At 34.4% G+C, this 25,946-nt stretch overlaps 1 protein-coding gene and 1 long non-coding RNA gene across 3 annotated transcripts; both read left to right on the top strand.

Moving 5' to 3' along the window:
• Positions 1–1,145: 1,145 nt before the first annotated feature.
• LOC127876621 (uncharacterized) lies at positions 1,146–2,072 on the top strand. Its single transcript, XR_008047973.1, has 3 exons — positions 1,146–1,299; positions 1,412–1,585; positions 1,752–2,072. It is a non-coding gene; the product is annotated as an uncharacterized LOC127876621 (long non-coding RNA).
• Positions 2,073–7,374: 5,302 nt separating this feature from the next.
• On the top strand, positions 7,375–16,503 carry LOC127878172 (CUB and sushi domain-containing protein 3-like). Of its 2 annotated transcripts, XM_052424643.1 has the most exons (11): positions 7,375–7,516; positions 10,143–10,316; positions 11,589–11,762; positions 12,049–12,375; positions 12,659–12,915; positions 13,228–13,294; positions 13,502–13,657; positions 13,806–13,979; positions 14,795–15,000; positions 15,134–15,507; positions 15,798–16,503. In XM_052424643.1, the coding sequence occupies exons 4-11, from the start codon at positions 12,300–12,302 to the stop codon at positions 15,994–15,996; spliced, it is 1,509 nt and encodes a 502-aa protein (XP_052280603.1). In that variant the 5' UTR covers positions 7,375–7,516; positions 10,143–10,316; positions 11,589–11,762; positions 12,049–12,299; the 3' UTR covers positions 15,997–16,503. The 2 variants fall into 2 exon arrangements, with proteins under 2 accessions (XP_052280603.1, XP_052280602.1); XM_052424642.1 differs by lacking the exon at positions 7,375–7,516 and having other exon boundaries at positions 10,100–10,316.
• The last annotated feature ends 9,443 nt before the right edge of the window (positions 16,504–25,946 follow it).

A 25,946-nucleotide genomic window follows, 5' to 3' on the forward strand; every position in this document is an offset into this window, starting at 1 on the left:
CATCGTACTATCGCATTGTCGCCATCGTACTATCGCACTATCGCATTGTCGCCCTCTGAATTTTAATGTGTAAGCACGATGGCCCTAACGGTACAAACAAATCAGTACGTTATCATTAATGACACTACAACTTCGTTGATTTCATTTGCGTCATTCGTGTAATCGTGTCACCATCTTTTAATAATCAGCGTTTATTTTCGTAATACTTTTATACATGTCGCGGAAAATCGCGATAATTTCAAACAGCTTATGCGAGCGCAAACCAACGCTTTATCTAACGGACACACATTTGACATGTGGCCACACCTACTAACGGCTAGAGGAGCAATACAAAAACAATAATTATCAGCTTCACGATGAACCGTTTGAATTGAAATAAATCGCGCGTGTTAAAATAAGCCACTCAACGCATTGAGTTGCTTATCAATAATTAAATTGAGTCGTTTAATATGTGGTTTTACACACATGAAACGACCTGTAGTTAACCATACCAGCGACACATTTTAACCTGCTCCTTTCGAATAAAACTTGTTTCCTTAATAATGCATGTATTTAGTTTTCCGGTATTATAAAGGTCCCTGAAACAATAATTTCATTTACACTAAGTCAAATTCAAATTCACTTTATCTCAGATTCAAGTTTATTATTAGTAATTATTCAAGATTATGTGCAATTTTAATATCTTATAGATCAATGCTATATCACACCTCTTCTTTGATAGACTGTGGGCTGTTTCACGATCTTCCTCATGGCGACGTCGATATCACCAACACAACAAATGGGTTAATTGCAACACTTACGTGCCATTTCGGGTATATCCTTAATGGCAGCAACACTACAGAATGTGCCAGCAATGGAGAATGGAACCATACAGGACAAAATTGTGTACCCGTTGGTAAAGCCAAGATACATCTTTCTACCTAAACCAATGATTTTAACAACACCTTTGACATTCCGAATATAATATTGCCTTTTTATTTACTTACTACATTGTCACTTAATCTATAAATCAAACGAAAATCAGGGATTGTGTTTTGCATTTTAATAATGTACACAGTGTTTTTAACTTATTTCAACATGAATTTATTGTTAAATCATTCACACCAAGTCCAATGCTTTTGTTAGATTGCGGACCATTGCCAACTCTTTCATACGGTACTGCGTCATCAACTGATACAACCTATCGATCAACGGCAACGATCACGTGTCACACCGGATACAGTCTGCATGGGAACGCCACACTCACATGTTACAGCAATGGGATATGGGACAATGTAGAGGGGACATGTGAACCACTTGGTGAGTGCTATCATGCAGTTCCTTTCATATTTGTGAATGTTTCAGGTAGTACACATGAACTTTAATGTATGTATGTATATCTATAGTACATAAATATGTCATACTATGATAGATTGTGGGACATTCAACAGACCAAACAATAGTTTCGTTTCAACAACGAACACCACATATGGGTCCACAGCAACGATTACTTGTCACATCGGATACAAACTCTATGGAAGGAACACATCCACCTGTAACAGCAATGGAATGTGGAGCAACGTCGGTCATTTATGTACACCAGTCGGTAAAGATTATTTAAAACACACTTCATACATAAAATGTAATGCAAATTACAAATTGCAGTGATACTACTATTGTTAGTCGTTTTAACATTTGAACAGTCGACACCAACATCGCATTCGCTTTTCCATATTTGTAAAAAGAAGGATACTTTACTTTGATTCGCTTAGATTGTGGACGATATCCAAGGCCAACGCAAAGTTGGATATCAACTGGACCAACCACATATAATTCAACAGTAATCATAACATGCTTTCCGGGCTACAAACTTACGGGAACTGGTATATCTACCTGTGAAGAAAACGGGAAGTGGCGTAACGCAGACCAGGAATGCATCCTACAAACCGTCTTTCTGAAAGTACCTGAAGCAAATTGTACATTTGAGGACAATGCCACATGCAAATGTGACAGCACATCAATCGTGAAGGACACGAACTTCAACAATACAGTCGATATGCCATACAATATGAATGACAGTTTACATCTGAATGGACAAGGTTTGTTCATGCATCTACATTAAATGAAACCTAGCTTTGTTGAATTTCGATAAGGTTACACGTTACTTGCGTAACAACACGAATGCATGCGTTTCAATATTGGTCGTGTATAGTAGGAAAAAGTATTATTCATTTATCACTTGTTCTTCTTTAATTCAAATGTGCACAATATCATATACGTTAATGACTAGATAGCATACACATAAGCGTTATATATGTTTCATTTTAAAGACAACTCCTGCGACATGATGGCCTGGGAAAACAAATTAGTACAGTCCCAAAGCGGGTTTGCTTTGTTATCGTCCACTTTTCAACCAGGAGTTTATCTTATCAGTTTTCGAAACTTACGTTCTGCTGGAGAACTATATATCATTATGAAAACAGATTTCAATTAAAGCAAAAATCCAACCCATATTGAACGAGATCAAAACATAAACGAAACAGTGGTTATTGCGGAAGATAGACATTTTAGGGTAGGATCTTTAGTTACATTTCAGTAGTATAAAAAATACTTGTATATATTTCAGATTTGACAACAATTAAATATCCAAACTTAAGACGCATTCAAAATATGGGCAAAAGCATTAATGTGTATACTATTGTTAATGGGCATTCTTTGTAGATGATGTATCGAGCCTTACTAAAATTGTAAGTTCCATAAATGGTTTTAAAAATTTTGATAAAAAAGAATGTTTCTATTCAGATATACCATATATAATTTAGCAATATCATATTTTGACAGATTGCGTTCCGTACTAATGACTCGACAAACGAGCATCTCGGAATTGATCATGTGCAGGTATTTAAAGGTATTTAACAAAAGCCAATATTATGTCGTTTTTTGGTCACAAATCGCACACTTACGTAGTCCGAAAGTATAAACTGCATTAAATTTAGACGCGTTTATTAAGTTTAATTTTATAATTTATTTTCTTCTCATATAAACATAACGATATGTTCAAAAATGCGTAACACGTACATGTCAAAAATGCATATTTTATTTTCAAACTTTGCAAGTTTTTTAATACTGGCTTACGATTAGCCTTTCAATATTATGTATAATGCTCCAATATTATGGAACGACTGTGCTAGTCATACACAATCAACATTGTTATGTCTCATTATTGATATTTTGGACATCAATACAATTAATGGCAAACATTTTACATCAAAATCAACACTTTGATCATTGTGCAATACAAGCTGCTATGCCCAATCCAAAAAATTGCACAGACCCCAAAAAATATTGCGTACAGTAAGTGTGTGCATTTAATCAATCTCTATCATTTCTGTTAAAGAAACGAAATGATGCAACTTTGTCATCTGTAGGCTTTTTTATGATCCGTGATGGCTGACAAGGTGAACACAGAAAATTATAAATCCAACCATGTCATGTATAACAAAATAAAACAATACTACATAGAGCATATACATGGTGTTTGAATAGTTTTTAATGTATATTAACCAGTCACATTGACCTTGCACATGACTTTCCAGACGAATTGCCAATTATTGCTTTAAGGTATCTAAAGATGTAGAATTTTTTACAGAACATAAAAAAATCGGTGATACAACCACGCTAATGAAGCATGTATTGGTGCAAACTTTAAATTTCAGTCACGAAGATCTTTTCTTGAGCAAAAATAAATAAAGGGGAAATTATGTTTTCAATTGAATGCTTTATCACATGCTAAAACTGAGTAATCAAAATCCCGAAAAATAACCACCAAAATAACTTATAATAAAGTCAAATTACAACTAGTTATTTGCAAATAAATTACGGGGTTGGCATCCCACCAAACAACTGATTAAATAATGCAATTATTCAGATGTATGTTAGTTAAATAAGTGAAATGAGTAGATTGTAATAAGTTGTGAAGAATAAACTCAGTCCAAATCATGAGGAGAATACATTACGTTGTGAAAAGTAAACTCAAAACAATACTCTTATTTCATTATCAGATTGCTTGATGTTTGACAAAAATAGGTCATACGGAATGTCTGTTGGTCGTAGGTTATTTGTCCAAGATTTTATATGAATTAGTATGATTATGCAATCGCTTTATTCTTTAACTCCTAAATAAACGACTAGTGATTGCATGTAATGCAATGACTTATGGTGCCGGAAAGCATCCGACGTTATTATTCCTATGATATGTGATCTTTGAACGATATTATTTTTCAATAAATTTCACGCATGGATTGTTTCCTTTACTTATTACTGTTTATTTGTGCACGTCTTTTCCAATTTTAAATAAAACATTTCTGCAATTGAATGAACTCTTCTTCTGTATATTTTGAGTGATTGTTTTTAATTATTACAAGTTTATATGGTCAAGTTAAGCGTAAACATGTAGCGTTTGCAAGATAAAAAAACTCATCATACAATACACCCCAAGTATTAGTTCTTAAATAAGATTGTAATCACTAGCTGAATATAATAAGAACGCCACCAGCACACATGCTATTCCATTAGCCCACATTTTTCCATTGTTTGAAATACACTTATAATAACATCTTCAGCATTATTTTCTTATTTCAATACACTTGATGGATCATTTACATAGTTTTTTTTGTTATGAGTTTAATGCGTAAAGTGACAGCATCGTTTTTTTCAAAACCAAGGAAAACATACTAGTATACAAATATTTCCAATATTTCCTATATGGTGACAAGCATGACCTTAGATACAAGATATTTGTAACTAAATGAAAAATATCATATCTTCAATATGACCATCATCTCTTAATTAAGGCAGCCAATCTAACATGATTAACTCACAAGTGTTATGTTTGTCTGCCTAGCTCTACTTAGTTTTACGCTTTTTTCGGCATGAATAGCTTAAGGAGAGCCGTTGTGATCACCCTTTTGTACCGCTTCCAACGTCGTGCGGTGAGCGGAATAGGATCTGCATCATCAATTTTTTGCTCGTTACCACACTTTTAATGTTTCATATTTCAAGTGCGTCTTAAAAGTAGGTCATCAGGTAAACTCTGTCCGTCTAGTGGCCACATTTATGAAGAAGAATGGTTAGAATGATAATATTGACAATCTAAAGACCATGTTTAAATCTGGGTAAAGCATGGTCCAACACAGGCATCTATGTCATATCTTAAACCAATGGTGCCCGTGACCATATTTTAGCGCAAAGGACCATCGTTATTCTTCTCTTTTTTATGTCTACCCTAGTTTTATGACATTCACATTAAGAAAACTTGTGACACTGATCCGTCTAAAAGTTAGTAAAAATGCAGTATTTTTCTCATCTTGTTCTTAAGCCTGATGCACTCATCCGCTCTTAGTTATACGTAATTAGTTTAGTTCAAGAGCGAAGTGATATTTGAGATAAGACATTTTCTATGAAGGTACATGTAGTTGTCTGGATAATGTCCATCACATACCATCTCATATACATTACCATTTTAGCCAACACATTGGATTAATGATGTTTTGAAAATATAGTGTAATTGATATTTCGCTTGTATGATATTGAACCAGAAGGTAGCAGGCTATAAATTTTTACTCGTATTGTTAGGTCGCGTATATATCTCTTTTTGTGTAAAATATTTCGGAACAATATACATGTTTAGTAATGTCAAAATCATAATATATAAATCTAAAATTAAGAGTTTAAATAAATATATTTTTGCAGAGTTATTTTCATGTTATCTTAATTATCAACAGTTTTGGCAACTTGTGCAATCACATGATCAATTCCAATAAAACACAATGTCGGCCTTCGGACTTATTGAGTTTGTATAAATAAGTGAATCGTTGTTTTTGTTTAGTATAAGTTAATTCATGTTTGATGATTTATATGTAACACCAAATACAGCATGAGCTGTCAGAACAGCGGTTCATTTGATCTTTTTACGCAATATCTTTACAAATGTTGGCGGTCATTTGAATATTTCAAAACACTTTCTTACAACGCAGTTGCATCTTGATTTGTTTGGACATAGTTTAAAAGCATTTTATCCTTACACATTTTTGTGCTTTCTATTTGTTATAGGAGGGGGTGGGGGCGATAGTATATCGACTAGCATACGTACCTTATATACAGAAAAATGATAGCTGGTACCGCTTGTAAAATGCTACTGACACGGGCATCGAAAAAATACCATTGGTTACCGACTCTCTGCACGTAAAGCTTCATAACTTTTTCCCATGTATTTTAAACGGTTTAAGTCACAAGTTAGTATCGGGTATTGTCAAAGAAAGCGATGAAAATACCGATTTTAAAAATAAAAACAAATGTTTTGTTTTCACGTAGAATACTCATAATGTTCATAACGTAGAATATTCATAATGTTTTCATGTAGAATATTCATAATGTTTTCACGTAGAATATTCATAATGTTTTCACGTAGAATATTCATAATGTACATATGTAATGATATATTGACTTTATATACAGACAAAGGTACTAAAAGTATTGCTATTTTAACAAAGTAATAATCATTCTATAAACCATTACTTCCGTGATGTGTCAACACGGTCGAGTTAAATTTTCCGAAACTTTGCATTTTAAACTCGTTTGAGCATTTAAATGAAAAAAACAAAAAACCACAAAAAGGAACGATATGAAGTAAATTCAATCGAAGTATATGCAAATTTTACACACAAAGATCCAATTAAACTATCATTTGTTGGACCTGAATAATTATTTTAGCATATCTTGTTTTAGTTAAATTGTAAATATCCAATGAAATAGAAACCAAAATAACTTAGTTTTTAATAGAATATGCGCAAAGGAAATGCTTGCTACGAAAATAAAACGTTAAATTTAAAGATGTCACGAAACTTGTCCATCAAAATTAAGTGTTGATAATCGAGTCCTGAATACACCAAGCTCAATAAAATCTTAAGTAACTATGCCTACAATAAGATTGATCACATGCAGCCTAAAAATCAAAGGCATGTTTAATCGTCACATACCTATTATTTACAAAATATATATTATTTGTATCAAAGAAATAGAAGAGTGCAGTGTAACTTGTCTACACAAAGAAAACGACCGCTAGTATAAATACGTGATTGTAACAAAATAACACAAGTATGGAGACAACAATCATATTTGAAAAATTGTTATACGAGATCTTAACATTTTCTTCGCACTGTCAATGCTTTCCATACATCGATCTCGGCATAATAAGAGCTACGCTTAAGGTACGTTGCAAAGTAGTTTTTGCTAAATTGATTCGGGAGCAGATAGTTCCATCAGTTTACCTGGGTTCAGAGATTGTATATTTTTCCATTAAGTACACGAGTTGTAATTGCAGGGTGCGATCTTCTGAACATAACAAATGGGAAAATAATTGTGGATAAACACACAGCCTACTTTCGTTGCGATGAAGGATATCGCCTGGTAGGAAATTCCAGTTCCACGTGTACGCAATGGAAGTGGACCTCTGAAGCGCCGAGCTGTGAACTTATAGGTACGGAATGGTATTTAGGTAACAATTTCATCATTCATGTCGAATATTTACATTATGACTGATATATATTCTAATATGCTTCTGGACAATTCTAACATGCTTGCTGTCGATTCGTTCAAACTTGATGATTGTTGCAACATGATTGGTGACAAATGGATGTTTGTATGTTCATTATTCCTGATTCATGATTGAATAACATAACTTTTCACTGACATAAATGTATACTTTAAAATTTTAACAAGCGTGATGAAACTGTTATCTAAAACGAATCATAATCAGTTTTGACATTAAGCGTCATTAACAAAGTCAGTTAGCAACAGACAGTAAGCAGACTGAAACTAAGCCGAATGCAAGTTAGCACATCATTTCAGCAGGTGGCGCTCTTTAATTTTCCGTATGTTAAATAAATTATGTTTCTGAAAACATCCGAACCATTCTGACTTCTATACTGAATAAACTGAATGTGTTTCCTTGGTTTTATAATATCCATTAAACTAAATACGTTTTATTTTGCTATTAATACCAGTAAGCCTACTATATACACAAAAAATTACTGCCAATAATGTTTTTTGATATGGACAAGTTGCAATTGGTACTCCACAAAATGTTTATGTACTTTACTCAGGAGATAACGGAGCTTATGTGTTGGAAGTGTGGCCCATCCTTAGTCGAAATAATTACAGTAGACGTAATATACCGATGTGCATTGTATATCGACCTCATATTTATAAAGAAGCCCCACCCCACAGACCTGTGCATGTAGCTTTCATATTTCTCATGTCAGTTAGCAAGGCCATAATTACAATGTATATAAACACATACTATTTAAATATAAAAAAACATCATTTTCAATCAATTTGGAAATAAATAAATAAATATAATGTAAACAGGTCTTGTAGGGGTAGTCTCGCGGGCCTCGTCGCGAGGGCCGGGCAACCGAGCACGCGAGGCCTGTACACTGGACTGATCCTCGTGGAGCGCGTGTGAACGGCAGCTGTAGCCGGGACTCGCATATTGTAGGGGTGGTCTCGCGGGCATAGTCGGGGTACCGAGCTCGCGAGGCCTGACTGCTAGACTGTCTCTCTCGGGAACTATGGGTACCGTTTGTCTCGCCCTGTGATCGCGGACGCCTTGCCGAACACGCGGTTGAATCTGAAGGCCTGCTCTCGGTAAAGAATCTATCGGTGGCTTCGATGTCAATGTATCCAAAAGGGCTACATTCCAGATAGGCGGTTAGAACCCCTTTTGGGACGGTAAAGCTGGAAACAAAAGCGTACCTTTTTTGGAGAAAACATGCTTTTGTATCTCTCGCGACGTGTTAAGTCTCCCGGGCAGTAGATGATCGTCGCGGACCGGTCTTTGAGAGCAGGGACATTGAGCGCTTGTACAGCGAGAGACAGAACATGGTACTCCAAGCGGGGGCGGCCAGCGTGAGGAACCACGTTGCAAAGATAAGGAGAAAGCGGATCACAGTTTTTTGTCCCGGCCGCATACACACCCGGCCAGAGGGAAGAAACCACAGACCTGCCCTCGGCGGTGCAAACGGAGCTAGAACTATTCGGTCCCGAGTCGGACACGGCTTTCTTGCCTTCGATACGGAGAGCCTTGACGTGTCCTGCCAGCTCGGCGCGGTCTTTCAACCGAAGCCGGGCGGCAATCAGTCGAACGTCCGATGGAGCTCTTGCAGCAGTTTCGGAGAATCGACCGCCTCACGCATAGCGCAGCTTACCAATGGGTGGGTGAGTCGGTCGGCCGGCCGGCCGGCCTGCTGACCGCGCGTTCCCTCACGTGCGAACACACAGTCGCATCACGGGCGACTCTCATGGGCGATAATGCTACTTTTTTGTTTTTTAATTCTGTCATTATGTTACATTATCATTATCCCCTGCAAGTTACAGCGTCCGACAAACATGGACTGAGGGACGAACGGCGGGCGTATGGACATAACATAACATTTCCGTTATACGCCGTACATTTCCGTAGTCGTCCGAAGCAAATCGGAACCACTGTCATTTGACATAATTGTATCATGCGTGATTGTATGTTACTTTGTGTTTGGATGAAATTCACATTTTGCTATCGCGTTAATTTATAAAAGGCATCAATGTTTGATTCGATTTTGTAATGCGCCTATTGCAAAAGTCTCTCTGCAAAATCCAACATACATATACCAAGCATGTAATTTACGAACAAGAATGTTGCATGTGCACACATGAATGATACCATCAAGCCGAATGTAAAATGACATTTGTCATCAGGCACGATGTTAGTGACATTAAGCATGAAAAGGTGTCTACATACAAATATAAAGTACCATCATGAATCATGACACGGTCATAAAGAAGGATGTACTGTTTTCCTTAATACCGTTCCATACATAGGTAGGCAATACAAAAAAGCAGTATTGTTGACGCAGAAAGTTACTATTATCTTGCGTTATTTATGATTAAATTGTGAAGTTTGTATACAACTTAAACGAATAGTGTAATTAATATTTTATTTTTAATTTTTTATTTCTATTATAAAGACTGGGAACATTTTCACTATAATTGTACGTTAATTTGTTTTATTTTTTTGAGCATATTTTTGAATGCATGGGTATATTCCGTAATGCAATTTATTTCAGATTGTGGACATTTTCCAACGACCTCACATGGTACCGCGTGGTCCACAGCAACCACATACGGATCAACGACAACAATCACGTGTAATACAGGCTACATTTTGAACGGAAGCAACACTTCCACATGTGGAAAAAGTGGATTGTGGACCAGCACTGGCCAGACATGTTCACCCGTCGGTGGGTTTTCTTTGTTCAATTGCACTTATTAAGTGTGTATGTTGTTTGTTACATATTTAACATGTGTAAACGCAAAAACCAAAGTTGTTAGAATAGAACATGTTCACGAAGAACGATTTTATGGAATCCAGAAACAGTAATTATACACTTAACAGCACAAGGACTATTTTTTATACATTTTTTTCCGTTCGATATATTTTATTTTCCTTGAAAATATGTGTGTGATGGTCGAGGGCATCCCACTCAACACAGTACATATTTTGCAAGCGATGTATGCATATTATAACACATTTTTAACATTCGATTATCAATAGCTTTTACAAAACAATACAAATAATATGTGTGAGGGTTTAGGACATCCCCCTCTACACCACACATAGATCGCAAGAAATGTATGCATATTATTATAAATATTATACATTTGAACATCGATAGCTCGTACAATACAATAAAAGCAATATTGGTTTAACAAATACTTGACAAAAAGTGACTTATATAATCCCTTATCATTAGCTACAGTTAAGGAGCTAACAAAAGTTCCATATCTTTAATTTGACGCAAATCAATAACATTGTTAATTTCATTCAATACACTGTAATGCAAGGACAGGTGTGATTTAGCTTCTTTAATAGTAGGTCTAGTTTAGTTCATTTTACAAGTGTAACTTAACATTGTGATCAAAACAAATGTTCAATTTAAGGGTCCATTTGTATTTACATTTCCCAAAAGAAAGGAAGGTATGTTTTGACGTTTGAAAAATGATTACATACAGAAAACAATTATGTTATTAACTTATTGACATGCTTACATTCCCAAAATGTGTCATATAGTTTCACTTTCAGTTTTACAAAAGGTGCAATTATTTGAGGTGGCATATCCGATTTTTAATAAGGAGTTTGTATCCTTATATATTGTTGTATTTGATTAAATACACGTTATTTATTGTTTTGATTTTCTCTTCTGTTATCAATTTCATGAAATCACGAATACTCGATCTTAAACGCGTATCAAATTTAGGCGCCATCAAACAGAGGTTACGACACTATTGTGATTGGATAATACTCTTTGATCACCGGGAGGACACGTTTTTTAATGTGCGTTTTGTACATATGCCATGGTTTCCATTTGATCATACTTTATTTGATTTAGTACAAACATAGCGTGCAGCAAATATGTTAATGTTTCGCTTACATGGCATTTATTTTATGATTTGTATATAGTCGTATTATGTTGTGTTGGATTTTTTTTCATTTCTGTTTGGCTACATTAAAGACTGTGGCCATTTTTACACACTGTTTAACGGGAGCGTTTCAACAACTGCCACCACATTTGGATCCATAGCAACAATAACGTGCCATACAGGATACAGTCTTAACGGCAGCAGCACGTCAACGTGTGCGAGCAACGGACAATGGAGCAGCACTGGTCAACGGTGTACATTAGTCGGTGAGATTCAATTATGTTTTCGTATATCGTTAAATTCAAGCTTTATTTTTAACTACCGTTCATTGATTTTTACATACTTTTCAAAGTATAATGCGTTATCGTTTTCCAGTGAATTTGTCAGCAACAATTTTACGTTGATGCGATCCGTTTGATAACAAATAACAGTATGCGTTATTTGTGCATTTTTTTATTTAATGTTCCCCTTGAACTAGATAAATTTACAAACACTGATATTTCCTAGATCCTTTAAGTGGTCTATTTGCGTCATAAAAAAGTTTGATTATAGACTGCGGACCATTTTATCCACCTACGTACAGCCATCTGTCTACTGGATATACTACATATAATTCAACCGTGACAATAACCTGTTTTCCGGGCTACACACTTACTGGCAATAGGATTTCAAAATGCGATGGAAATGGGCAGTGGAGTTATAAAGACCAGAAATGCGTGCTTCAAACCGTATTTCTAGAAGTTCCAGAGGAAAGTTGTTCATCTGATGACAATGAGACGTGCACATGTGAAAACAGTTCTACCATGCAACCCGTGAAACCAAATGCCACATTTGATATGAGACATGAAAGCAATGTAACTTTTCCCACTAGTGGCCAAGGTATGACGAAGTATAAGCACATATTTAAAACAAAACAGTTCTTTAAAATCTGGTAGAAGACACGGTGATATTCTTGTTGAAACTATTACATACATGCATATTTTATCAATAGTTTTTATCAATTTTATTAAGCAGTTAAAGTACATGATTAACTACTGCATTTCAGAATACAATGTAATGTTCGAGTTGTCTCGTACTGATGTTTCAAGTATTATGAAAATAGTCTGTGAAACCTGCATTACTGAAAATAGTGACAGAATTGCCTTTTTTCTTGATTTTATAGGTGACTCCTGTTACATATTGAGGTGGGAAAACACATCAGTTGCGAACAATATAAGTTTCATAATGATATCATCCATTCTTCAACCAGGGCTATATAAAATAAGATTACACCAGCTGTTTCCATCTGGAGCAATACTTGTCACGGTTGACACGGAAAACAACGAAACCTATGATTTAGACATGTTTTGGAAATACATTAAACAAGATAAATTATGGATAAATGAAACCTTTACTTTTATTGAAGAAAAACATTTCAGGGTATGTTTATGAGTACATGCTTGTATATTATAATCAAATGTAAGGTGAAGACGCTTACCTTTATTTCGATATTATTCAATTGACGTGTATAACTACAAACGTTCCATTTAAAACACGGTTTGTTTATACTAACACTTTGACAATAGCATCAAAATAATTAAACTGAAATGTGAACAAGGATCATCTTAGTTCAATAGGCTATTGAATAACTTTGTGTACATATATTATAGTGGTCTGCAGAATGTTTAGTTTTAGTCGAACATTAACAGTATTCTTAAATTAAGTATAAAGTACTTTTTATGTATTTTGTAGTTTGTACTCCGTGCTAACGAATCGAAAGATGGGCTTCTTGGAATCGATAGCATACAGCTATTTAAAGGTATTGTCGTTCATAAAGTTATGTCAATTGTCATGACGAACGAGTATGATTGAATACCGTGATATTAGTTAAACTAATATTTTATGGCTCTACGCATTACTTTATAAGATTTTGCAGGATGCGTTTATATGCAAGTTTGTGTGCATTAAGACTTGGTCAGTTTTAATGTAATGTTGTGAAGGCTCAAACTTTCAATTCCCATTATAGCGTGTGACGTTCTTAACATTACTCACGGACATATAACTGTGGGCAACAACACAGCCTTTTTTCTCTGCGATGAAGGATATCGCCTGGTAGGAAATTCCAGTTCAACTTGTACAAACTGGACTTGGAACTCTAAAGCTCCGACATGTGAACTGATAGGTATGATACATTTTAATAATTATAAAACGCACCTCAGTCAGCCCAGTAGAACCAACGTCACCCTCATACCCGCTCTATAAAAATAACTTAAATACAATTGTGTATTACATGACTGCTTCTTCCTGTAATAATATGATATAATTTGTAGACTGTGGAAGTCCTGTAGTGCCATCAAATGGTCATGTAACATCAAGTTTCACGTCTTATGGATCTATTTCAACCGTCAGTTGCAGCTCTGGCTATATTCGAAAAGGAATATATACGGGAGTTTGTAGAAGCAATGGGAAATGGTCCAACGAAAATACAACCTGTATATCAATCAGTAAGTACGGTGTTTTATATTTATAACATAAGCACATTGAAAGATTACGATAGCGTCTGTTCATGTCTGGTCACATGCGTTTACCGTAATTACTCTAAATGTTTCGGACAACCCCTTTTTTACAAAAATAAATATTTTTCTTAACTCACAATTTTTTGACATTCGGGTTTTCATTAATAAAAGTAAGACTCTATATTTTCGGACAGTAAATTTAAAGCGCTATTTTACCAGATTGTTTCCCTGTTTCCGCTTATCAAGTGTCACTTCCATCATCTGTTTTTATGACTGAATTAGGTCATAAACCTAGCAGGTGAATGCCTTAGAGTAAATAACTATGTATACGGTAATAACACATGGTTTCACCCCTGAGAGATAACTGTGACGAATAATAAACGCTTCAGAAAGTAAAGCACCTCTATTAATACACAAACGTTTGAAGGTGACTAAGACTGACGAAAAAACTATGAATTCATAGTTTGCAGATTTTTATTTAAGTGCATTAATTACAGGTTCACAGTGGAGTATTGGTAGATCAAAATCTCATCTTTGAACCCGTTGGTCGAAACAAGCATTGGAGTAATTTTCTGTACACAAGAGCATGCGAAATTATTTTTAATAACGTGTAAATATATGTAAAAGTAAAGTATACAATATGGCGTGGTGTCCGAAAACTTAGAGTAATTACGGTAATAACAGTCTGGCGTGTATTAATACACATTTATTCGCAATACAATGTTTCCGGAATACATGTTTCATAATTCCTATATATGTATACACGTATATTTAGTGTAATTTATTGTGGCTGTTACTTTAAGATTCTACCATGTCAAGTGCGGTTTATCCTGGGTGTTCAAATCAAGGATGGTACATCCGAGTCAATCTGACATTGCTGCGTAGTTTGTTTCCGAATTACAAGGATGAAATACACATTTATCTTGGGATTTCTTCATGTGTAGGCAGTGAAGTATATGAATATCTTCTGTTCGACAAGTTCTTCCAAGAATGCATGACGCAAAGAAAGGTAACATTTCATTTTCGATAATTGGTTTTGTTTGTGTTAATTTAATTTATTTGTGTAAATTGCATATGACATAATGTTAAAAATTGTCTATCATTTGGTAAACTTCTGGTGATACAATAAATTATTGTTGAAGGTTTCAGCTAATCTAAATATCTTCGAGAACCAAATGGTGCTAATATTCGACCCCCAAAACAGTTCTGCGTCCAACCCATTCAACTGGACATTGAAAGTAGATTGCTATGCTGTCGATAAAAATATTATTACCAGCATCTCAACAAACCAATTGCACAGCGCTGAGAAGAGCATAAGCATTTCTGTCTTCAGTGACCCCCTCTTTAGGGTAGTATTACCTAGTCACCCACTGCACATGCAATCAGGCGATAAGGTGTATGTAAAGGTTTCCAGTTCTATCCTTGATCCAGATATTAAGCTCTTGCTTAAATCATGTTACGTCCGACCTGCGTTGGAAAGTGATTCACGGCTGGACATTGTACTTATAGAAAATGGGTATTCAGTTCAATTTTGTTTACATTAATAAATGTATATTGTAAAAACGAATCTAAATTGTAAATCAAGTATTAGAGTAAAATAAAAATATGGTGTTCTATTATTTGCTTTAGTCTACATGTCTGAACTTAAACTTGGAGATGAGAACACTTTTATAACAAGTATAATTTTTTTACATCAAAGAGAAATACAAAACAAACACCATCTATTTAACAACCCGGCTTACGTTGAAATATGCAAGAAGATGTGTCTGAATAACGAATTATTCTGATAGCTTTTCTTTATTTCAGTTGCGAGGTAGAGAGCAGCACCCATATGATTTCCGTTGAAGCCCACGAGATCCAATTCATGTTCCTCAACTACGCGTTAGTTGCTCTCCGTGAAGGAATGAATATCCTCTGTGATGTAGCTTACTGTAACGCCATAGACCACTCCGTGAACTGTTTTCAGACATGCAGTGGGATGTTAAGGCCTGTTATCATTGGCTGAGAACTGTTATCAGGGACGGGAACAGGGCGCACGTGTCTCCCCTGTCCCCCCTCAACAGCTGACTCCAAATATAATCAGAGGCGTTTTTTACATTTGAATTGCATAGACAATTTACATAAACATATGTGACAGTGGATATGGAAAATGGGTATTATGGCTTAAAAATCACATTTTAATGTTTTACTTATATTTTATTTCAACATTCTGTTAGAAACAAACCGCAAAAAATCAGGTTTCGATGATTATTAGTTTTCGAGATATTGACCTTAACGTAATACCGCTGTTTAGTGCAAAATGGTCCGTGTATATACCGTCTTTTCCTTTTTCATTTAACATTCGAAACAACGAAACACGAAAATCAACGCATATAAGTTCATATTCCGTTTTTCTAATAACCGAAACTTAAACAAAATACGAAAACAAAATTAATTTCTTTATATCGTTTTTCGTTGTACTTATTATAAAACAAAAAACGAAATTGATTTCCCTGTTCATATTTTGTTTCAATTCATATGACAAAAATAAATGTTTGAAAATTGGAACGGATTGTTTGATCTCGTTTCCCGTTCTTGGTTTGAAAAAAACGGTATACGAAAAAAGAAAAACGAGTGGCGTTTGCGGGATGTGCTGCTCTCTTGGGGAGGTAACTCTTCAGTGGCTTTTTGCGCGTATTTTTCTCCCTTACATACGACTTAATCACTTATTTCCATCAGCATGACTTCCTACGTGCTTTTTTCGTGGAGGTAAAGACACGCCCGTAAGGTACAGAGACGTGGATATTTTCAGTTGTTTTTCCAGGTATTGTATTTTTCCAATTTGAAATGATCATACTCTTGACATCGAAAGGTTTTCCAACGTACCTGTATTTCATGCCGATCCAGCTGATTAGATAGGGCTATAATTAGCCTCTTATGACACTTCTTGTTCTTTGCCCCTATGCTCTTTTATCATTGGGGAGTTCCTTACATTTTAAGAGCTGCAATACCCCGTCCCCTGAGTCCCGTATTCCTATTTGTATTACCCGTAAGACCCGCATGACAATTTAAGGACACAATAATCGGCGGCGGCTGCTGAAATGTCCCTATGTTTTACTTTTAACGTCACCTTGCATAATAAAATAAATAAAAAAATGTTATAATCTTATGGAACGGTAAAGTGCAAGGTGTCTTATATATAATTTTCAATTCGTTCGATTAATAACAAATACATGTTGCATTTAACAACTGCATAGTGATATGTCTAGTGATTTTAGCTCTAACACAAGAGTTATAACCAAACACCTTATATGAAACCGCTTTGCACTTGAAGAAAATGAAATTAACTTAAATATAATTAATAAATGTGCCAATTTAATAACTCATTAAACAACATATTAAATGTTCCTCGAAAGAGCGCCCAAGATATAGTTAATGCTAACAAGATATATACATTCCAATGATATTATAACGCCGCTTAATATTTGTTTCTTTAAACGTTACGTTACTTACAGAAGGCGAATATCATGCGTCACGCCTAAAGAATCTACTTGCACTCGTTGAAATGTTCCGTTTAAGACCTTGGTGGTCTCCTAAAATGAAACTCGAATGCCATTATAGAAAGTGTTTACATTTGTAACAATACGCATGTACGTGTATGATTTTCTGAGTCAATGATATAAATAAGGAGCGCGCCATCACGCGTTCGCTTGAATGATCTGTTAAAGTACATTTATTAGTCGAAAAGTGTATTATTTTATTCGTTGTATACACACCAGTTCATTTTAACAGTCCTTCAAAAATTGGACAAAATGTGTACACCAAACAAAAACGTTATTAAAAATAAATAAATAAATTTGTAACAAAGTCAGAGTTGTAACTTATTAAATAAAATCCATTGACAAAATGTACTAAACTTAGCGTTGATTTTTCTGTTTTTTTGAATGATGTGTTCTCGCAAAGAGTTTCAAATAATTTTATAATTGTTATAAGCAAATTTTCTTTATTCTATAAAGGGAGCACCAAATATATTCATGCTGATTAAATTGAAAAAGAACTCAGTGCGTGAACCGATAGCTTTATAACAACATAAATTAAGACATTCAGGACCAGTGTCGCAGCCTACATTTGCAACTTGTTGCAAATCACTAGTTGGATGCAAGAACTGCATGGACACCTGGTACGAGAGCCCACCGCCAGCCAGTTACCCGAAGTGTATGAGCCAGGACGGCACACGACGTGCCATGACAGGGCTTTATGAGGCCGTGCATGCTCTTAGGAATAATTCACCATACTAATTGAATGTACATGTACATGTGTATATGTTTAGCAATAATGTGGATTTTTTATTTCATTTCTTTAACAGATATGAATACAGTGCTGTAAATAATTCGATTTTTGTGTATTACTTGAAGAGAAAGGCTACGCCGAACAAAGATATTTTATTGTGCAATGATTATTGTAATGCATGTTATACATTAAATCAAATCCAATGACTTGAAACAAAAGCAGGCATGTATATTGGTATATAACTTTACTGTTGATCTATTCATTATTCCATTAGACTAGCCAAAAAGAGCTGTGCCAAGACTCGTCTATTCTTCCTCTATAATACATGTAATAGTGAACATTTTATTATTCAAAATAATAGTTTCAAAGGGAGGAAACTGCGCACTAAGATAAATCATGAGTTATCATCCAAATAAAGCTGCGCAGCGCCCCTCGTTTTCCGTTTTCCGTGTATCGTTTTATCAAATCAAGAACGATAAAAGAGAGCAGGCGCTTTGTTTCAATTTTCAAATATTGATTTTTTTTAAATTTAAATTGAAACGAAATAGGAATAGACATACACGTTTCCTGTTTTGTTTTGTAATTAGTAAAACGAAAAACGATATAAATAAGTCGATATGTTCTTTGTTTTTTGTATTTGTTTCGGTTATAAGAAAATCGGAATATGAACTAATATGCGTTTATTTTCGTGTTGTCGAATGCAAAACGAAAAACGAAAAGACGGTATGTACACGGACCGAACGGATTGTTTGTTCCCGTTTCCCGTTCTTAGTTTGAAAGAACGGTATACGAAAAACGACAAACGAGTGGCGTTTGCGGGATGTGCTGCTGTCTTGGGGAGGTAACTCATTAGTGGCTTTTTGCGCGTATTTTTCTCCCTTACAAATGACTTAATCACTTATTTCCATCAGCATGGCTTCCTACGTGCTTTTTTTCGTGGAGGTAATGTCACGCCCGTAAGGGACAGAGGCGTGGATATTTTCAGTTGTTTTTCCAGGTATTGTTTTTTTCCAATTTGAAATGATCATAATCTTGACATCGAAAGGTTTTCCAACGTACCTGTATTTCATGCCGATCCAGCCGATTAGATAGGGCTATAATTAGCCTCTTATGACACTTCTTGTTCTTTGCCCCTATGCTATGTTAATTTAGTACTTATTTAAAAAAAAAAACTCGTTTTTATCCTATTACCATGGGGGGGGGGGGGTCCTTACATTTTAAGAGCTGTAATACCCCGTCCCCTGAGTCCCGTATTCCTATTTTTATTACCCGTTAGACACGCATGACATTTTAAAGACACAATAAACGGCGGCGGCTGCTAAAATGTCCCTTTGTTTTACTTTTAATGTCACCTTACATAATATAATGCCAAAGTTGTATTAGTACAGCCACTATTGAAAGAAAGAACAGGACGAAAGGAGAATAAATATATAAGAAATGTTTTAATCTTATGGAACGGTAAAGTGCAAGGGGTCTAATATATTATTTCCAATTCGTTCGATTAATAACAAATACATGTTGCATTTAACAACTGCATTGTGATATGTCTAGTGATTTTAGCTCTAAAACAAGAGTTATAACCAAACACCTTATATGAAACCGCTTTGCGCTTGAAGAAAATGAAATAAATGTACCAATTTAATAACTTATTAAACAACATATTTAATGTTCTTGAAAGAGTTATTGCTAACAAGATATGAACATTCCAATGATATTATAACGCCGCTTAATCTTTTTTCCTTTAAACGTTACGTTACTTAAAGAAGGCGAATATCATGCGTCACGCCTATAGAATCTACTCGCACTCGTTGAAATGTTCCGTTTATGACCTCGGTTGTCTCCTTAAATGAAACTCGAATGCCATTATAGAAAGTCTTTACATATGTAACAATATGTGTATGATTTTCTGAGTCAATGATATATATGAGGAGCGCTATCAAGCGTCGCTTGCATGATCTGTTAAAGTACATTTATAAGTCGAAAAGTGTATTATTTTATTCGTTATATACACATCCAGTTCATTTTAACAGTCCTTCACAAATTGGACAAATCTGTACACCAAACAAAACCGTTATTAAAAATAAATAAATAAATTTGTAGCAACGTCAGAGTTGTAACTTATAAAATAAAATCCATTGACATAATGTTCTATACTAAGCGTTTTTTCTGTTATTTGAATGATGTTTTCTCGCAAAGAGTTTCAAATAATTTTATAATTGTTATAAGCAAATTTTTTTATTTTATAAAGGGAGCACCAAATGTAATCATGCTGATAAAATTTAAAAAGAACTCAGTGCGTGAACCGATAGCTTTATAACAACATAAATTGTTACATTCAGGACCAGTGTCGCACCCTACATTTGCAACTTGTTGCAAATCACTGGTTGGATGCAAGAACTGCATGGACACCTGGTACGAGAGCCCATCGCCAGCCAGTTACCCGAAGTGTATGAGCCAGGACGGCACACGACGTGCCATGACAGGGCTTTATGAGGCCGTGCATGCTCTTAGGAATAATTCACCATACTAATTGAATGTACATGTGTATATGTTTAGCAATAATGTGGATTTTTTATTTCATTTCTTTAACAGATATGAATACAGTGCTGTAAATAATTCGATTTTTGTGTATAACTTGAAGAGAAAGGCTACGCCGAACAAAGATATTTTATTGTGCAATGATTATTGTAATGCATGTTATACATTAAATCAAATCCAATGACTTGAAACAAAAGCAGGCATGTATATTGGTATATAACTTTACTGTTGATCTATTCATTATTCCATTAGACTAGCCAAAAAGAGCTGTGCCAAGACTCGTCTATTCTTCCTCTATAATACATGTAATAGTGAACATTTTATTATTCAAAATAATAGTTTCAAAGGGAGGAAACTGCGCACTAAGATTAATCATGAGTTATCATCCAAATAAAGCTGCGCAGCGCCCCTCGTTTTCCGTTTTCCGTTTTCCGTGTATCGTTTTATCAAATCAAGAACGGTATATGAGAGCAGGTGCTTTGTTTCAATTTTCAAATTTTGATTTTTTTTAAATTTAAATTGAAACGAAATAGGAATAGACATACACGTTTCCTGTTTTGTTTTGTAATTAGTAAAACGAAAAACGATATAAATAAGTCGATTTGTTCTTTGTTTTTTGTATTTGTTTCGGTTATAAGAAAATCGGAATATGAACTAATATGCGTTTATTTTCGTGTTTCGTGTTGTCGAATGCAAAACGAAACACGAAAAGACGGTATGTACACGGACCGAACGGATTGTTTGTTCCCGTTTACCGTTCTTAGTTTGAAAGAACGGTATACGAAAAACGAAAAGCGAGTGGCGTTTGCGGGATGTGCTGTAGTGTTGGGGAGGTAACTCATTAGTGGCTTTTTGCGCGTATTTTTCTCCCTTGCACATGACTTAATCACTTATTTCCATCAGCATGGCTTCCTACGTGCTTTTTTCGTGGAGGTAAAGACACGCCCGTAAGGGACAGAGGCGTGGATATTTTCAGTTGTTTTTCCAGGTATTGTTTTTTTTCCAATTTGAAATGATCATAATCTTGACATCGAAAGGTTTTCCAGCGTACCTGTATTTCATGCCGATCCAGCCGATTAGATAGTGTTATAATTAGCCTCTTATGACACTTCTTGTTCTTTGCCCCTATGCTATGTAAATTTAGTACTTATTTTACAAAAAAAAAAAAACTCGTTTTATTCCTATTATCATGGGGGGGGGGGTTCCTTACATTTTAAGAGCTGCAATACCCTGTCCCCTGAGTCCAGTAATCCTATTTGTATTACCCGTTAGACACGCATGACATTTTAAAGACACAATAAACGGCGGCGGCTGCTAAAATGTCCCTATGTTTTACTTTTAACGTCACCTTACATAATATAATGTCAAAGTTGTATTAGTACAGCCACTATTGAAAGAAAGAACAGGACGAAAGGAGAATAAATATATAAGAAATGTTTTAATCTTATGGAACGGTAAAGTGCAAGGTGTCTAATACATAATTTCCAATTCGTTCGATTAATAACAAATACATGTTGCATTTAACAACTGCATTGTGATATGTCTAGTGATTTTAGCTCTAAAACAAGAGTTATAACCAAACACCTTATATGAAACCGCTTTGCGCTTGAAGAAAAATGAAATTAACTTAAATATAATTAATAAATGTACCAATTTAATAACTTATTAAACAACATATTTAATGTTCTTGAAAGAGTTATTGCTAACAAGATATGAACATTCCAATGATATTATAACACCGCTTAATCTTTTTTCCTTTAAACGTTACGTTACTTAAAGAAGGCGAATATCATGCGTCACGCCTATAGAATCTACTCGCACTCGTTGAAATGTTCCGTTTATGACCTCGGTTGTCTCCTTAAATGAAACTCGAATGCCATTATAGAAAGTGTTTTACATTTGTAACAATACGTGTATGATTTTCTGAGTCAATGATATATATGAGGAGCGCTATCAAGCGTCGCTTGCATGATCTGTTAAAGTACATTTATAAGTCGAAAAGTGTATTATTTTATTCGTTATATACACATCCAGTTCATTTTAACAGTCCTTCACAAATTGGACAAATCTGTACACCAAACAAAAACGTTATTAAAAATAAATAAATAAATTTGTAGCAACGCCAGAGTTGTAACTTATAAAATAAAATCCATTGACATAATGTTCTATACTTAGCGCTTTTTTTTCTGTTATTTGAATGATGTGTTCTCGCAAAGAGTTTCAAATAATTGTATAATTGTTATAAGCAAATTTTCTTTATTCTATAAAGGGAGCACCAAATATAATCATGCTGATAAAATTTAAAAAGAACTCAGTGCGTGAACCGATAGCTTTATAACAACATAAATTGTTACATTCAGGACCAGTGTCGCACCCTACATTTGCAACTTGTTGCAAATCACTGGTTGGATGCAAGAACTGCATGGACACCTGGTACGAGAGCCCATCGCCAGCCAGTTACCCGAAGTGTATGAGCCAGGACGGCACACGACGTGCCATGACAGGGCTTTATGAGGCCGTGCATGTTCTTAGGAATAATTCACCATAGTAATTGAATGTACATGTGTATATGTTGAGCAATAATGTGAATTTTTATTTCATTTCTTAAACAGATATGAATACAGTGTAGTAAATAATTCGATTGTTGTTTATTACTTGAAGAGAATGGCTACGCCGAACAAAGATATTTTATTGTGCAATGATTATTGTAATGCATTTTATACATTAAATCAAATCCAATGACTTGAAACAAAAGCAGGCATTTATATTGGTATCGTTATATAACTTTACTGTTGATCTATTCATTATTCCATTAGACTAGCCAAAAAGAGCTGTGCCAAGACTCGTCTATTCTTCCTCTATTATACATGTTATAGTGAACATTTTATTATTTAAAATAATAGTTTTAAAGGGAGGAAACTGCGCACTAAGATTAATCATGAGTTATCACCCAAATAAAGCTGCGCAGCGCCCCTCGTTTTTCCTTTTCCGTGTATCGTTTTATCAAATTAAAAACGATAAATGAGAGCAGGCGCTTTGTTTCGATTTTCAAATATTGAATTTTTTGTAATTTAAATTGAAACGAAATAGGAATAGACATACACGTTTCGTGTTTTGTTTTGTAATTAGTAAAACGAAAAACGATATAAATAAGTCGATTTGTTCTTTGTTTTTTGTATTTGTTTCGGTTATGAGAAAATCGGAATATGAACTAATATGCGTTTATTTTCGTGTTTCGTGCTGTCGAATGAAAAACGAAAAGACGGTATGTACACGGACCCAAAATGACTCGTATTTCGCAAATATGCTTACATAAAATTAACATATGACAAACACTAGTAGATGATCAATATACGGCAATATGTTTTATAGTTTATTCCATAAGGGCATTTTATACTTTATTCGATACATACAAACATTTTATTTGTGTCCTCTGATGCTATTTTAAAATATAGTTTCCTTGGCAACATTATTTGAAATTTGATTTTTTTTTCAATAGAATAATTCTTCTGTCGGTTTATAATTTACTATACAAAAAAAATGCATATGTAAATTGTACATATTTTTTTCAATATTCATATTTCAGGTGTACCTTCTGAAACTATGAGTAAAGCAATTGTAATTATACTGCAGAATTTTATGGTGAAGACAGGAATGCACTAAATTACCATGCTCACTTAAAGGGACCATTTCACAGATTTTGGCATGTTTTGAAGTTTTGTCATTAAATGCTTTAAATTGATAACTGTAAACATTGGATCTAAAAAGCTCCAGTAAAAAAACAAGAATAAAATTTATAAAAAAAAAGGTAACTCTCAGCAAGGCTCGAACCACTGACCCCTGGAGTCCTGTAGTAAAAGTCTGCCACTTAGACAACTCGGCCATCCTTCTTGATACAATGCCAGAGGTATTTTATACTTTATAAGCAATCCTCGTAGTTTCGCAAAATATAAGGACAACAACAGAACTCTCCAAATTATTAGTTCGTTTCGCGGTTCAACGCTTTATAATTTTCAGGTTTTTAAATCGTCAAAAGATGCATATAATGGCTATTTTAGAGCATGGTAAATGTTCAGTATTACTGTTTCCTCACAAATATCATAACTAAAATGAAAATTTGCGAATCAGAAACAACTTTTTCCAATTTTGTCAATTTACCCAAACGTGAAAAGGCCCCTTTAAGGTGTTTGACCTCACTTGTCAACATATGCGCACTGAACTATTGTCATTGCAAATTTACTTAAAAAAACATGCCAAACAAGTGTATATACACACAATTTACATGTACCAGTATAACCACCATTGTATATGAATATAAAAAAATTATTGTTGGTTGCCATGAAACTAAGAAATAATAGATCATAGAACACAGGTTTGGTCTTTGGCTGTACGTGAATTATGTGACTCGTACTTTGTTTACACATACAATACGAGGTATTCGACTGTTTATAAATAATGTGACTTCCACATTTTTAAAAACAAAATACGTACATTGTAATGTTTATAATTATGCATATGAAAATGCAATTTAGATCCTATTGATGTACAGCATTTGTAGTAACCAATTGAAATTATAAAGTAATTACAAAGGAACGAATTTCTCCAAAATAAAAATATGTTGCACTTTTGTTCAAAATATTTTACAAAATAAATTTACTTAAAAACATGATAAACACAACATCCCAATGCATTACCTGTTATGCTACAGTAACAATATGCTTATCATATAAATGATATAACATTACACAGTCATAACAATATACTCAAATTCTTGATCCATATAGTAACCGAGAACATCACAAACATATTTTAGCATTAAAATAATTCAAGGCTAATAATTATGCCATTTGCTTCTCATCGTGAAATATATTTTTAAAAAGCTGATTACACATGATGACATTTTTATAAATTATTAAGCTTGACAGAACCACTTTTTTAAAACCATGGGTAGTGGCATTCTTTGCTTAATTGTAGCACATTTTTGCATATTTGCATTACAAAACCGTTGTCAAAAATTTTAATTCGTACTAAGTTAGTTGTTACTAAAGTCTGAGAGGATAATATCGCATTTATTGTATTTCAAGTAAATGCACTGATTATTATTGACGAGTATTAAAAATTGCTTTAACTATCTTTTTACAATTACAT

Source organism: Dreissena polymorpha, chromosome 4 (assembly GCF_020536995.1).
Source record: "Dreissena polymorpha isolate Duluth1 chromosome 4, UMN_Dpol_1.0, whole genome shotgun sequence".
Classification (NCBI taxonomy): Eukaryota; Metazoa; Mollusca; class Bivalvia; order Myida; family Dreissenidae; genus Dreissena; species Dreissena polymorpha.

Coding starts and splice junctions, on each gene's coding strand:
- LOC127878172 (XM_052424642.1), top strand. CDS start 10,127: ATGCAATTTATTTCAGATTGTGGACATTTTCCAACGACCTCACATGGT. Junction 12,916..13,227: donor TTGAAGAAAAACATTTCAGG/GTATGTTTATGA, acceptor TGTATTTTGTAG/TTTGTACTCCGTGCTAACGA. Junction 13,980..14,794: donor TACAACCTGTATATCAATCA/GTAAGTACGGTG, acceptor TGTTACTTTAAG/ATTCTACCATGTCAAGTGCG.